At 43.5% G+C, this 16,641-nt stretch overlaps 1 protein-coding gene across 1 annotated transcript in view; it reads right to left on the bottom strand.

Annotated features, from left to right (window-relative positions):
* Positions 1–16,641, bottom strand: part of ST6GAL2 (ST6 beta-galactoside alpha-2,6-sialyltransferase 2) — a 262,980-nt gene that overhangs the window by 89,996 nt on the left and 156,343 nt on the right. Inside the window, exon 3 of the mRNA XM_085622618.1 lies at positions 11,077–11,174. Within this exon, the coding sequence (XP_085478744.1) occupies positions 11,077–11,174 (98 nt within the window). The remainder of the gene's footprint in view (positions 1–11,076; positions 11,175–16,641) is intronic.

The following is a 16,641-nucleotide window of genomic DNA, read 5'->3' as shown; positions in this document are numbered from 1 at the left end:
AAGTCACTGCTCTGTGTTACTCTGCCCAGGGAGGCGTTCCATGGGTGAAGAGTGGGTGCTCCCACGCATCGGCCCACAGATTTAGGCGCATTCCCAGATTTACCATGAGTGGTAGACCCGGAAATGCATCAACATGCTATGCCTTCCCAGGAGAGGCGCAACTTGGAGAAATATGTTTATTTCTCCTCGTTTTCTCCTCTTTATATGTGTGCTGAATTATGCAGCACCACACATCGAATAAGGATAAGGCCTCTGATGATTATTTTTGTTCAGGAAGGCGTCTCCTCCTGCACAAAAACAATCCTGCCTGCAATGCAGGCACTCTTACGCCCTCTTTCAAGGTGTCTTCCGTGGCGCAAGGCAGCACATAGAGCACCAGCCAATGAGAGGACAAGAATGCACAATATAATATTAAATATGGCACATTCCTGCCCTATCCCTGTCACAGAGCACAGAACGGTGTCTTGCTGCACTGCGTTGCGTGACATTTTTATAAATCTGCCCGAGTGTTCTTACCTGCCATGTGGATTGCTCGAAAGGATGGATCATTCATAAAGATGGGTTAGAGCAGAACCACACGTGGCAAAGATTTTCTAACCATTTGCATTTAACTTGTAGGGATTCCACGGGAAATCCTGTCTGCTAGTGGAAAGGGGTGACTTATGAACAATCAAAGGTGATAAAAAACGTTTGCATAACATTAGGGATGCATGGTCTACATAAAAAACTGCCCACTTTTGAATTACGTTGAAAGTGTCGTAAACCTGCTGCTGCCCCAGAATAATACGAAACGTGTGATTCTGAACAAATCACTTTTTGTCACTTAGGCTCAAACTTATAAACAAAATTGAAGTGTAAAATAAATGTAGAGCATGCTAACGAACAGGTTCCCATCCTTCTCTCCCTCACATCCTCTTCTCAGTTATCTGGTCTCAACCAGACCTCTAAAGTATCTCATGTTCTCTCTAAAGTATTCTGCTGCTCTTTGGAGTGAATGCCAACACCAAAGCACACAGCTTCAAAAATCAACATATAACGGAGCAACAGCACGTAGACGTTGCTTTGAAGAGGAATGCGTTCTCTTGGCTGGTGCTGCTGGCAGACATGCCATACAGATGAGACATTTCTAAAGTCTTGCAAAGTGTGTTATATTAGCCAAAAATGCTGATGGCATGCAAGCTAAGATAAGGGATGGACCGAAAACCCAAAAGATCATCTTGGGAGCCCATTTTATTATATTTTTGCTCTTTGGTTCCTTTTCTAGTTGGTGCTTCTTGTTACCAGGTGTTAAACTGTTTCCAGCATCCTTCCCTTTACTTGTTGTGGTTAGTGCTTCTTGTTGCACATTGTGAGATAGGTTGTTTGTCAGACTATCAAATAACAAAATATTGACTGATAAAAATATCGTTTACAAAAATATCGCTCCATTGATGTGGATTTTCGATTATCAAACCCAATGGTGTAATATTTTTGTACCAGTTATTTTGGACACATTCTTTTTATCAGATGATATTTGGGCCTCTGTATCCCGGGGACATAGCTTGGCAGCTGACATGATGAACATCATAGGTTCCAGGTGAGGAACTATTAGAACTGGGTTTGCAAATGCTTACAAGATAAGTATTACAACAAACAAATGATGGACGGAATGCTGACAATGCAGACATTCTTCCCCAGTCAAGAGATCTGGGTTAAATCCATCGTTCTTTTGCCCACTACGCCACCCCAGTTCAGACATGGCCATATGCAAATCAGTCTTGACCCTGTGCCTCATGGGAACAGTCCAGCCCGAACTGCCAAGCCATGTCTTCCCTGGACCGGAATCAAGCATCCTAGGACCGGTTTCTGGCTATCAGCCGTCATCAGCCAGGATAGCTTGACTCCAGTGGCGTAGTGAGCACGGGACCCACGTCTGGGCATACCCATCCCACTTAGGGCGAAAAGCGTTACAACAAACAAATGATGGACGGAATGCTGACAATGCAGACATTCTCCCTCAGTCAACAGATCTGGGTTAAATCCATCGTTCTTTTGTCCACTACGCCACCCCAGTTCAGACATGGCCATATGCAAATCAGTCTTGACCCTGTGCCTCATGGGAACAGTCCAGCCCGAACTGCCAAGCCATGTCTTCCCTGGACCGGAATCAAGCATCCTAGGACCGGTTTCTGGCTATCAGCCGTCATCAGCCAGGATAGCTTGACTCCAGTGGCGTAGTGAGCACGGGACCCACGTCTGGGCATACCCATCCCACTTAGGGCGAAAAGCGTTACAACAAACAAATGATGGACGGAATGCTGACAATGCAGACATTCTCCCCCAGTCAAGAGATCTGGGTTAAATCCATCGTTCTTTTGCCCACTACGCCACCCCAGTTCAGACATGGCCATATGCAAATCAGTCTTTACTCTGTGCCTCATGGGAACAGTCCAGCCCGAACTGCCAAGCCATGTCTTCCCTGGACCGGAATCAAGCATCCTAGGACCGGTTTCTGGCTATCAGCCGTCATCAGCCAGGATAGCTTGACTCCAGTGGCGTAGTGAGCACGGGACCCACGTCTGGGCATACCCATCCCACTTAGGGCGAAAAGCGTTACAACAAAATTGTGACCCCGAGTGGGACGGGTATGCTCAGACGTGAGTCCCGTGCTCTACATGCCACTGGAATCAAGCTATCCTGGCTGAAGAGAAACCCCGAATCCGGTCCTAGGATGCTTTTTTCCAGTCCAGGGAGGACCTGGCTTGGCAGTTCGGGCTGGACTGTTCCCATGAGGCACAGGGTCAAGACTGATTTGCATATGGCTGGGTTCAAACTGGAATGGCATGGTGAGCAAAAAAACGATGGATTTAGGCCCAGATCTCTGTACTGGGGTGAATGTATGACATTGTTCTGCATTCTGTCCACCAATTGTTGATTTTGCATTTGTCAACCCGAGTGGGACGGGTATGCTCAGACGTGAGTCCCGCGCTCTCCATGCCACTGGAATCAAGCTATCCTGGCTGAAGAGGGGTGAAACCCCGAAACCGGTCCTAGGAGGCTTGTTTCCAGTCCAGGGAGGACCTGGCTTGGCAGTTCGGGCTGGACTGTTCCCATGAGGCACAGGGTCAAGACTGATTTGCATATGGCTGGGTTCAAACTGGAATGGCATGGTGAGCAAAAAAACGATGGATTTAGGCCCAGATCTCTGTACTGGGGTGAATGTACGACATTGTTCTGCATTCTGTCCATCAATTGTTGTTTTTACAAGATAAGTATGACACAGCATTATGACACAAAATCATATCAAAAGTAACTATATGACACATTTGTGGTATTTCGGAAAGCGTGGATCAAAGCATTTCCTGTGTTCAGGGTGTTTTTTGTCAAACACACTAGAAACAAACCATAGTAATTGATTTAATGGTGCGCAGTCCTTGGGTCCATGTCTTTCTCTACTAAACATTCTTAAGTCCAAGGAAGTTGCAATAAAAAAAAAATGAATATCAGATTCTGGGTTCTACAGCATACTCCGTCCTGTGTGTCTGTAAGGCTCAGTGGTCCCTGGTGGTGGTCTATGGTGGCTAATTTTGCATATCAGCACTGAATGAAAATGGCTAAGTGAGGTTGGTGGACTAAACATGATAATAAGGTTTTCTGAGGCAAAATAATGTGTTTTAAAAAAAAAGAAATTGGTAAGCTTTAGTGTCGGGGAGAGTTACTCACCCAACATGAAAACCTTGTATTTGATAGCACAAAGTGTATTGGCAAGAAAAGCTGATGGTTAGGCACACAATTAATGCATTCTCGACACCTCATGAAAGTATTGTACAATGTTGTGAGCCTTGCTTTGGACAGAAAGATCTCTAGCCAATTTGTGTTAGAAGTGTGCAGTGAAATGCACAATCTGGCAAAACTTTTTACAAAATTCGAGTTGATAATTTGGTTCAATTATTTTATATACTTACAAAATCCAACACTGACAGAGCCAATGTGATTGCTCAATTTCTTGACCTAAGAAGTCTAAGTGCCTGATTACGAGTTGCTCATAATATTCCGACCCATGCGCTAACCCCAGTTTACACATGGGTCGGAATTTACAGTTTGAAGATATTTAACGAATCTGATATTTATCGTATGAGTTAAATAACTCGACCTTAGTTAAATTTGGCAGGTCAAACATGCTGAAATTTAACAGGGAAAAACATACAGTATTTACCGTATCATGCAGATTTTGGTGTGTTATACATATATCAAAGTCTGCATGTTATTCCCCAGAAAACTCGTCATCGGTGTTATCTTTTGCATCTGATAAATAACGTACCCTGTGGCATTGAAAATTATAAGGGTTGATTGATATATATATATATATATCTACAAACAAGGTTGCCCATTTGAATGAAGCCGCTCAGCCAGAGGTTCCACATAAGCGATTTAACCCCTTCAGTGCCCATGACGAGCTGGACTCGTCATGGGCCGCGGTGGCGCTGTGCCCATGACGAGTCCAGCTCGTCATAGACCCCGCCCGCTAATGCAACGGCCGGCACTGGGCGGGGAAAGGGGCGGGCACTGAAGGGGTTAATAGGGAAGAAAGCAGCAGCTAACAAGACAGAGCAGTGTCCTTCTTTAGCATATGCCCTGTGTTTTTCAACAGACTGGGGATTTTAGTTCCTTTCACTGTGCATCCCACGAGCCACTCACTGGAGTAAAACTGCTTAGCACCACAAAGACCAGCAGGCAGTTCGGGCTGCCAAGCCCATTGAGGCGAATGCGGAGAAGCACAGGTGCTGGCAATTGACTTTGGGACTGCCTATAAGAACTTAGCCCGTGATCAAGTGCTTAAGAAGCACGAAACGCGTAGGGCATATGCTAAAGGAGGACACTGCTCTGTCTTGTTAGCTGCTGCTTTCTTCCCTATTAAATCTCTTATGTGGAACCTCTGGCTGAACGGCTTCATTCAAATGGGCAACCTTGTTTGTGGATATATAAATATATATATATGTAAAACGCCTCAACTCCAATAATGCCCAAAGAGATTGTTTTCTCCCATGATCTTAACGGAGAATTGAATAGCTAGCCAGATCAAAAAGTCACTACAGCCTATCATATGTTCTCCACTCATCCCAGTAGGGCATGTTATATATTCCTTTGAGGGTCTAACATCGCATTTAGGATGGAGTGGAAGTTACCTGAAATTCATCTGTTCGGTCTCATATGAATACGTGAATGCTAGACATGTGTGTCTATAGGAAACTACGACTAGTCTTTCATGCAAAGTAATAAAGATGCTTATAAATGGACACTCAATAGGCAATGCTCATGCTTGGAATTACCTGAAGATCACAGAATAGCAAAGAAAAAGAAAAGCATAACCTTGAGGATTTTTTGGTAATTGGAATGTCTGTCCTTGTGGTTGAGTTGCTCATTAAGCAACAATTAAATGTTTGCCAGCAATGCTATTTTCCTCTTGAATTCCCAATTTGTCACACAGCTAAGACATGATAAAGACCTTTCTGGCCAGAGTTTAATTGTGCCTGACAGCCATTGCTCTCTTGGCCAGCTCTAAATATGAACTTTAAGCTATTCACAACTCACGCCTGTAAAGGCAAATTAAATTCGGCAGATGAGCAAATTGTGTTTTTGTTGAAAGCTGACCTTCCTAAAGGCCAGGAAATAATTGTAAATTTTTGATCAGAATTGGATTTATTTTAAGAATTAGAATGGTAATGATCTTTGACGATCCACAGGGCCTCTTTGTTTTTTTACATTTCTGCATATCAGAGGTCTTGCAGACTATATTAATCAGGAATGAGACAGAAAAAGCATTGTACAATAAGTAAGGATGTGCATATGTTTACTGTGCAGATGTGTGTGTGTGAATGTTTGTGTGTGGGAGCTGTGTGTGTGGGTGTGTGTGTGGTGTGTATGTGTGAGAGCCAGGGCCGGCTTTAGTGCTTGTGGCGCCCTGTGCGACAATGTTTGTTGGCGCCCCCCCAATGACCACCTCCACCATGGATTCTCTCACTAGCACCCTATAACAGTGACCAAGTCTCCATAACCATACTCTCTCAGATGCATTGAATTAGTTATATAGCGCCACTCATACCAGTGTAGGGTGTCCGAGCACTTTGAATCACATACACATTACACAGAGACAATCAATCATACGTGTGTAAATCAGTGTAGAGGAAATGTTACATAAGTCAAAGGACTAAAAGTGTAGGAGTCACATGTCATCCATACTGGTAGGCAGTATAGTTTAAGAGTGCTTGGTGCGGAGAAGCACAAACTCAGAGTCGAAAAAGAAACAGCATAGTTGGGAGTTTTCTTTCATAATAAGAATCGATTTCTAGCCAAATTAACCCTTCTTGCAACATTAATCAATTTTCTAATAATGTATACTTTGCAGTGTGTATGCAGTTCTAGGATGAAAGTTAATAGCTCACTATCCTATATTAGGACTTTAAGTTATAAATTGCAAGTAACAAAAGCATGCCTCTTTTGAAAGCAGTAACCTGCTGATCTGTGTACATCATACGCACTCTGTAATCTACTTGGTACACGTTCTTAGCAGCAGGCATATTAACCCTCTGCACTAACTTCACCTAAGTCAAAACCTCAACTATACAAAATGCTGATCTCTCTCCAGGAAGATAATTAATCACACGAGTTATGTTGACATTTATGTGAGGCCTGGTAATTGCCGGGGTAAAGAAACGCTGCAGCAGGTGCTTCAAAAGCTTAATAAACTTTCAAACACAGCGCCCCCAGGAAGCCAGCACCCGGTGCGGTGGCACCGGTCGCACCGCCCTAAAGCCGGCCCTGACGAGAGCACATTACATACTTTGACATTTCATAAAGAGGGGAGTGACAGACGTGGACCAACATAGAGTCAATGCTATTCCTGATTTTTACTTGAGAAAAATAATACAATGTCTGGTCTCCGAGTTTTGATCTGTGGCATCCAGGTCACAAAGTGATTTCTGCAGATATCACATCAAGACCATAGAGTATCACATGTTTTCAAGATCAGTCCCTCTATGTTCCCATAAATGAAAAGTCTTTTGAAATTTTTCCATGGCCTAAAAGTTGCAGATCAACCCACTCTTTACATCAAATGTAATACTATATTGTATTGTAGCACTTTAAAGTGTTTACTACCCCTGTGTGGGGGCATTGAAGCACTTGCATATTTGGGTAACATGTTACACTGTGTAGGGTGTGTGGTAAGAAGGGTATTGTCTGTTTTGATCTATAGGGGGCATGTTTACGTTTTGTGGACTATGACCACTGAGGTATGGTTATAATGCTATGGGGCTCAGCACTTAGCCGTGTAATGGCTGAATAAGTCTGAGCGGTAGGTGCGCACTTTACGTTTCTCAGTAAGCTGTTCAGGTCACTTTATATTTCTTATTATCATAGTCCATGAAGCTGTACTAGTTTGCTTATTCTGAGATTTTTAGTTTAAAGTGTATAGTCCTGAGTGGGCATAAATTGGAGGGAGCCATGGTCAGGAAATCTGCTGGGACTGACTATGTTACTATCATCCCATATATGATTGTCATTGTGAGAGGTGAGGAAGGATCATAAGGTGTAGATAGTTGGGACCCACACTGATGGACTCAATTAGAGTTCTCCACCGCTGGCAGTATGAGGCACATTACGCCATTTAATTGCTAAATATGTACGGACAATGTGGCATACTCTACACTACTAGCGTTTTAAGTGTCAAAACAAGTAAACGTACTGCATACAATTAAGTCTTGTAAAGCTGAATTCCCTAGAGAATCCAACACAGCCGCGGTCGGTAGTAGGAGTAACTGCAGGGCGGTGAAGTGGGGAGGGGGAGGGGCAGGGTGGGGGTAGTAAACTATGGATTACGGAGGTTTACAGGTAAGTTAACCTATAAATTCATAAAACAAATTTCGTTACGTGCACAGCATCGCATTTGGGGATGCAGTGCACACAACGAAATTCGTTTTATTAATTTATATGTTAACTTACCTGTAAACCTCCATAATCCATAGTTTACTACCCCCACTCTGCCCCTCCCCCTCCCCACGTCACCGCCCTGCAGTTACTCCTACTACCGACCGTGGCTGATCCAACATAATAGCCAACAATCATGATTCCTATGTCCAAAGCATGTAACATGTTCTCTTCAATCAAAGGAAGTAGAAAATGTCAACGCTGCAGCCTCTGGTGTGTCTGACTCTCGGTGAACACCTTGGGAGACTGCTGGGCTGCTTTGCTGAAGCACAGCATTCACTGATCACACTTTTTAGGTCTCGCCTGACCCAGCGCATGCGCTGGTCTGGTGAGACTTTTTTTGAGTGCTCAAAAAAGTGCTACCACTGTAGCCTAGAGCAACAGTGCATGTGCGCGGGTGCGCGCGCATCACTTTCGCGGCCGCACGGCTGCTTTGATGTTGGATCGCGATCACTTTCACGGCCGCTTTGATGTTCTCTTCGCTTTTTTTTCCTGTTTATTACTTCTATGTAGTAATGGTGGCACCCGTGCGCCGCCATTACTACAGAGCAGTAATAAACAGAAACAAGCATTGACATAGCCAATAGGTCTCGCTTTTGGGACCTTATAAGTATTTAGTTATGCAACTGTTGCATGGCTAAACACTTATAAGGTCCCAAAAGCGAGACCTATTGGCTATGCCAATGCTTGTTTAAAGGTCCTATTTCCGAAGCTGAAAGTTCATGCAATTAAACTTAAGTCTCTTTTGTCATTTCTCAACCTTCTGAGGCAGCAATGATCTTCTCATGGTAAGAAATAATGATTGACTCTGATGGTAAGTAACAAGAATTAGTGAACTGTGTTATTCATCGCTTGACCTTTTGACAGAGACAGACTGTATTTCCTGATGGGGCTAAGCATTATTTTGGGATTTCACCAATGTGTTCCAAGCCCCTTCTAAATATTTTTGCACCTGACAAAAAGAGACTCTTCCATAATCACTTTAATTTGCCTCAAGTGCCCACTGCATTTGTCATAAGTGTGAAGCACTGTGAGAGCAAAGTATTTGCACTTCTTTGCCCAGCACAATAAATGGTGACAGTCCTGGACAATCATTTTGTCAGATTTTTACCACAGGTTTATAAAGTGGTAATTCGATTATCCAAATATAGCACTGCTTTACATATTCTGATGGGTAAATGCAAAGTGAATATAGAAGACCCAACTCACATAACAGTTTTCCATCACTAATTGGGACTTACTCCTAGAATCTCAGAAGTAAATGAGTTACAACTACTTACATCACAAGCCTACAAGAGTATGCCCTGACTGCGTATGAAACCACTATAGTAGCTACATGCTGCTATTTAACATAGAATACAACTATTGCACTTTCCAAAACCTACAGATTAATTATAAGAATAAGGCCATTATTGACTGCTCAATATATCGACGGAAACTATTGCTGAAGCACAGATTTGGATGGAAGGTTGCTCGATAATTGGTCACTGTGAGGAATGAGCGAGGCCCAGAATTACAGAGTCAGTTCATTTTTCATTCTACCTCCTGCTTAAAAGCCTCATAATGAGGACAGGATGGCATGAGGATTTTTGCCCTTCTTGGGGCATATTTACAAGGGGATATTACCACCAGAACGTCACTAAAAGTGACGCTCTGGTGGCGATATCCCCTTCCTCTTATTTACAAAGCGGCGTTAAGCACTTAACTTGACTTAATGCCGCCTTTTAAATAAAGCAAACACAAGGAGATGATGGACGGAGCAATGAAAATTTTCAGACACTCACCCCCAGTCAAAGATCTGGGTTGAATCCATCATCGTTCTTTTGCCTTTTAAATAAGGCCCCTTTTCACAGTTCACTTGATAGGGGCGTGCAATGGGTGTTGCAGTGGGTGTTCACCACAAAACCCATTGCTTTTTGACACTGCCCCATATATACAAGGCTGAGGCAGCATCAAAAACTAAGACCAGGTAAAAGCTGATCTTAGGATGGCGATCCGAGGAGAAATTATTAGTTTCTACTCGTATTATGTTCTATCTATGTGTGCTGCATTCTGCAGCACACATAGAAACAGCAAATCACTTTTAAAGATTGTTTATGTGCAGGAAGGTGTCCCTTCCTGCATATAAACAATCATTCTTGCAGCACAGGCACCCTTGCAACAAGGCGCAAGGGTGCTGGCGCCGGGCAGCTTTTTTAGTGCCAGTACTAGGGGAAATGCAGGGGTTCGTCGTATTTATCTAAATACGGTGTATCACTGTGTTTAAAATATGTCGGAGCGTGGCGTTACCAATTTTGGAGAAACACCGGGCTCAAACATCTTATTGTAAATTTCCCCCATTGTGTCCTTTTAGTAGCATCTACTTTTGTCCAGAGACTGTTCATTGAATAGAAGCATTTTAGAGTTCTTTCTCCAAGTGAATGTGCTCCAGAATTCAAAGGACATTCTGTAAATCATTAGTAGGGCTCCCGTTTTTTTTTTTTACATTTCCGTCTGTATTTATCCATATTTATTTTTTCTAAATTTTATCTGTTTTTTCCATATTTATTTTGATTTTTTGTGAAATTAAACTGAAATTAGTATATTTCCATTTTTGTTAAACTGATAAATATGCACTCATGTTTGAATGCCTACCAAGTTTCAATGCTATGAACACCCGAAGGAGACAAATCAATGCACTTATATGAAAATATGCTAAATTAAATATCAACCTTGTGCATATCTGCTACTGTTTAGGCCTCTTAACAAACATTCCTTTATTTTTAACCCTCCCCACCTCTTACCTAGCAATCCACACAGCTATTGGCCTGGCAGCCATATCAGAAAGTATTTAAAATCACTCAAATAGCAACTCAATTTCTGTTTTTAGGCACATTTAAAAATAAATACAGACATAAAAATTAATGTTTTTTCTGTCTGTATTTATCTGAAAAAATCGTTAAAATCGAAAAAGAGGGAGGCATAATCATGAGGTACTGTGACCGCTAAGACATCAGTGTTCCTCCTTGTTCATTAAAAAATGCTTCATAATGAATATGAAATTATTAAGAATAAAAATGAAGCTGAACCCAAAAATGTACGGTGTAAAGATTAAAAGTATACCGTCCTTACCTGGGAATTTACAATACGCATGGTGGTTTTATTTCCAACATCATGTTCATAGCCACGAGTGGGAGCAGAATTAAATCTCAACACTGCATCATGGGAATCTGTGGGTAAACAGGTGTGTGAGCAAATGAGAAATAGTATACAAATAAACAACGCCATGTGTTTTATCTTTACAAAATGTTAAACTTTCAAGCAAAAAAAAACAATTTGCAGTAAAAGTTATAAAATAGAGCACGTCAACAAAGCAAAAGAGAGCTGTCCAGTCATAAAAGTATATAGCAAGGCTAATGCTAGGACAAATACTCCCACTAATAATAACATTATTAATAATCATTATCATAACATGTTATATAGCCCTTTCATAATTTTTTTATTAATAGGTACTCACTGTATCTATTACAACAGCATCAAAGGCTAGGTCAGCTTTGCCAATGATTTGACCTTGCATATCAGACAAAGATTCCAGCAGGGAGCCCCTAACTGTGTAAAGTAGGTAAGTATCGATATCAAACAATCGTATACCATTATACAAATGACCATTATCACTAACTAACTCATTAATCCTTGTGCATGACTTAAGAGTGCACAAGAAACAATTACTTCAGGGTTCATAGACATTTGTAGACAAAATATATTTTTTCTCATGATAGCTGACCAGCAAGCTTTAAGACTAAAGAAGATGGCTCCATGGAGGCGAAGTGTACCCATAAAGAGCTTGTTAAGAGAATTTAAGTAACGCTTTGCAGAAAGTCAGGGTCTTGTCATTTAGCTAGACTTCATAGTCACAGCAATGCCTCAATTGAATACATGTTACAACAACCAGCAATCATGATAGGACCGTGAACTTAGCATTAAAATATGAAATTGCGTAGAAAATTAATTTTTTTACAATGTTTCCTGCTATGAAAGACAGAACATTTTGCATGTGTTACGAGGCCTGGATTTTGCTGATGTAGTAAAACCAAGTCATTCTGAAATTCAGTGCCATGTTAAATGCGAACAAATCTGGATACAACGAGGCAGATTTACAAGCCCCTTACGCCACTTTTGCGTCATTTTTAACATGGGAAAAATGACGCAAAAGTGGCGCAAGGGGCTTGTAAATCTGCCCCAACATCTTTAGCTAGATTGTTTACACTTTCTGATCTTTCTAAGAGCTAAAACAGCGCGTACCTAAGGTTTGTGGCTGGTAACAAGCTGGCTTTATTGCCTTTCTATGGATTCTGATTATAACCTGTAACACCTACTGTACTAATGACATCTCAGTGGTCTGCCAGACACCCAGGTCCCACAAAGACGTCAGAGCAAATGAAGTCAACCAATTATCTTCAACCTGAAGGAGGCTTTCCTCCTTAAAGCATCAGTATGGTCTCCTCTTTCACTACAGTTTGATTAACTTCCCTGTCACATGCTAATACCCATATCTCCGAAGACTAGTAAATTTCTTTGTATAGTTTAATAAAAAATAGACTTTTAATATGCATTTACACGCCCTTCATATATACAATACGACAAACAAAATGATAGTAAATGCCTCAAAAACAAAGGTGATATCATTTGGAAGGATGTGTAAACAAATAAAATGTCACTGGTCCCTTGACCCCTTAAAAAACACAGGAGCAAAATCCTATAAATACCTGGGCACTTTCAGCACACGGAGGACCAAAAACGAATTTGTGTCACCTTAAAGATAAGGCCACACTAATTACCACCAGACTTTGCCAATTGAATGCTTGTCTTGAAAGCCCCACTTCAGCCCCAATACCAAGCATTTGCAATGCAATAGGTCTCGCATTTCTAAGAGTTTGAGCTATTGGCATTGTAAAATTACAATGCCTTTTATTTATGTTTTGGTTTTAAAACAAATAAAAGGCATTGTCATTTACAATGTCAGTAGCATAAACTCGCATAAAAGCAGTGTGTGGAGTGCAGCAGTGTGCGGCGTGCAGCAGTGTGCGGCGTGCAGCAGTGTGCGGCGTGCAGCAGTGTTTCGTGTAGCAGTGTGAGGCATGCAGCACTGTGACGTGCAGCAGCATGCAGCAGTGTGCGGCGTGCAGCAGTGTGCGGCGTGCAGTAGTGTTTCGTGTAGCAGTGTGAGGCATGCAGCACTGTGGCGTGCAGCGGCGTGCAGCAGTGTGCGGCGTGCAGCAGTGTGCTGCGTGCAGCAGTGTCGTGCAGCATGCAGCAGTGAGTAATGCAGCAGTGTGCAGCAGTGTGTGGCATGCAGCAGTGTGCCGGTTGCATCAGTGTGTGCCGTGCAGCAGTGTGTGGCGTGCAGCAATGTTTCGTGTAGCAGTGTGCGGCGTGCAGCAGTGTGCGGCATGCAGCAGTGTGCGGCGTGCAGAAGTGTGCGGCATTCAGCAGTGTGCGACATTCAGCAGAGACACGTGGAGGGTGAGGAGAGACACGTGGAGGGTGAGGAGAGACACGTGGAGGGTGAGGAGAGACACGTGGAGGGTGAGGAGAGACACGTGGAGGGTGAGGAGGGACACGTGTAGGGTGAGGAGAGACACGTGTGGAGGGTGAGGAGAGACACGTGTGGAGGGTGAGGAGAGACACGTGTGGAGGGTGAGGAGAGACACGTGTGGAGGGTGAGGAGAGACACATGTGGAGCGTGAGGAGGAGACACATGTGGAGGGTGAGGAGGAGACACATGTGGAGGGTGAGGAGGAGACACGTGAGGAGACACGTGTGGAGGGTGAAGAGAGCCACGTGTGGAGGGTGAAGAGAGACACGTGTGGAGGGTGAAGAGAGACACTTGTGAAGGGTGAGGAGAGACACGTGTGGAGGGTGAGGAGAGACCCGTGTGGAGGGTGAGGAGAGACACGTGTGGAGGGTGAGGAGAGACACGTGTGGAGGGTGAGGAGAGACACGTGTGGAGGGTGAGGAGAGACGTGTGGAGGGTGAGGAGAGATACGTGGAGGGTGAGGAGAGACACGTGGAGGGTGAGGAGAGACACGTGGAGGGTGAGGAGAGACACGTGGAGGGTGAGGAGAGACACGTGGAGGGTGAGGAGAGACATGGAGGGTGAGAAGAGACACGTGGAGGGTGAGGAGAGACACGTGGAGGGTGAGGAGAGACACGTGGAGGGTGAGGAGAGACATGTGGAGGGTGAGGAGAGACACGGAGGGTGAGGAGAGACACGTGTGGAGGGTGAGGAGAGTCGTGTGGAGGGTAAGAAGAGACGTGTGGAGGGTGAGGAGAGACGTGTGGAGGGTGAGGAGAGACGAGAGACGTGTGGAGGGTGAGGAGAGACGTGTGGAGGGTGAGCAGAGACACGTGTGGAGGGTGAGGAGAGACACGTGTGGAGGGTGAGGAGAGACACGTGTGGAGGGTGAGGAGAGACACGTGTGGAGGGTGAGGAGAGACACGTGTGGAGGGTGAGGAGAGACATGTGGAGGGTGAGGAGAGACGTGTGGAGGAGAGACGTGTGGAGGGTGAGGAGAGACACGTGGAGGGTGAGGAGAGACACGTGTGGAGGGTGAGGAGAGACACGTGGAGGGTGAGGAGAGACGTGGAGGGTGAGGAGAGACACGTGGAGGGTGAGGTGGAGGGTGAGGAGAGACACGTGGAGGGTGAGGTGGAGGGTGAGGAGAAACAGAGTTGGAGGGTGAGGAGAGACGGAGGTGGAGGGTGAGGAGAGACGGAGGTGGAGGGTGAGTAGAGACGGAGGTGGAGGGTGAGGAGAGACCGACTTCTGTATCCTGTTGCAGAGCCCATTAGGATGTATTCTCATCTCTTTATCTCTGTTCCTCCTAGGTAAATTAGGTATTTTGACTATAAGTTGTTTGGATTTTCCTCCATTTCCCAGGCAGCCAATGCCTTTTGACCAAGATCAACATTGATCAGTTCAGGCTATTAAGCGTAGTCTCTCTCTTAGCTGGCTTGTGGTGACTCCTTTCTCTCACTCGTGTTTTTTCAGCAGGCTGAAACTAAGGAGGCTCCTTTTCCCCTCCCGCTGTTGTGCTGATATTTTTCTGTGCAATGGTTTGAGGGCGTGCAAGAACTTTTTACAAAATACGGGTTCAGTGTGCTTATAAACAGAGTATGCTGGAGCTGTTCTTGCTGCAGGTGTATTTTGATATAGCTAAAGGAACAGCGTCTGAAAATACATAGTGATCTGACTAGAATTCAAGGTAAGTAGAGCTTTCGCACAGTGTCAAGGCATTGTTGGAGTGCTTATTTTTTGTGCAAAGACTGTTTTTTGCTTCCCTTGCCCTTGAAATGTTTTTGGTGCTTGTGGTACTGTGATGGCAGCTCTGGGCTTAAGTTATTTAAGTGTTTGAAGAGTTGCAGAGGGGTTTTCGCTTCTCTGATCGTTTCATAGTCATTCTTAGGAATAAGTTATCCCATATACTTTTAGTGTATTTTATACGGTTACAGCTTTTATGCAAGAGTAATGTATCCTTGCGATAGTCACCTTTTGTCATTCACTCTGGGTATGGAGGCCTCTCAATCGGTGGATCTAAATTAGTAAAATTGCTGCCACAGTTTTCAGATTGCTGCAGCTTAATAGGTTTACATGTGACAGCAGGTAATATCTTTTCATATATGTGGACCCCCCTCACCCCCGATGATATAAACAACCTACCTCTTCAAGCTTTAAGAAGGTGTTGCTAGGTAGCTGATGCTAGTTTTTTAGTTGTGGAATTTGTTTTAATGAATAAATGAAATTAAGGTGCCATTTATGTAAAGTTTGTCGGCGCTTATTAGTGTTTTTTTTCAAGGTATGTGAAGGTAATGCATACTTTGTGAGGTCAACTTTATTTTCTCACCCTGCACTGTTGCAGAGGATTGTTTGTTTCTCACCAGATGCAACCAATGAATGTTATTCATAGTGTTTCTGCTTTGAACAAGAAGTTGTTAAAATAGCGGGCTCAGTGAGCTGAACATCAATGGCGGAGATCTGTGTATAACCTGTAGTTCGTAAGTTTAAATGCTGACTGTCAACCCAAATGAAGTTGATAAAAGGACATCTTTGAGTTGGATAATGAAGGCTCATTTGATTTCAGCATGGAAAGACAATTTGGTTTATGGCCGTATAATCCAAATGGCGCTCTTTCTTTCTCAAAAGAATAATACATATTTTTTTTGTAGTCTGTTCCGCACGAATCAAATCCTAACAAGTAGTTACAGCTTGTTTAGTAGCTGTGTATTGAGCTTTGTAAATGATTGATGAATATTGATTATATCATAGGAGATACCTGTTAAAATCTTGCTTCAAATGTGCATTTTCAGACTTGTGAAATGTTATCTTTCAGCACAGAATACTACAGAAGGATGGCGAGAGGAACTGTCTGGGTCAGAGAGTGGACTCTTAAGTGGCTTGCAAATGTAACATAACCCAGCCCCCATATTAAAGTAACCTCACCTGCTTTAGTCAGATGCACCCAAATCTGATGTAGGCAATGAACAGTTCCGTGGTCACTCTTCCTTAATATTCTCACCGAAAGCATTAGCCCATTACATAAAGTTGTTTCCAATCCGTGAAGTAACCGCAGTGTAACATAGCGTTGTGCTTAACATCAGTGCCTGCAAAGTAGCTTAATCATTATTTTATCCAAACAT

Source organism: Triturus cristatus, chromosome 8, assembly GCF_964204655.1.
Source record: "Triturus cristatus chromosome 8, aTriCri1.1, whole genome shotgun sequence".
Lineage (NCBI taxonomy): Eukaryota > Metazoa > Chordata > Amphibia > Caudata > Salamandridae > Triturus > Triturus cristatus.
The sequence above is the reverse complement of the archived record's forward strand: the minus strand, read 5'-3'. Positions and strand labels throughout refer to the sequence as shown.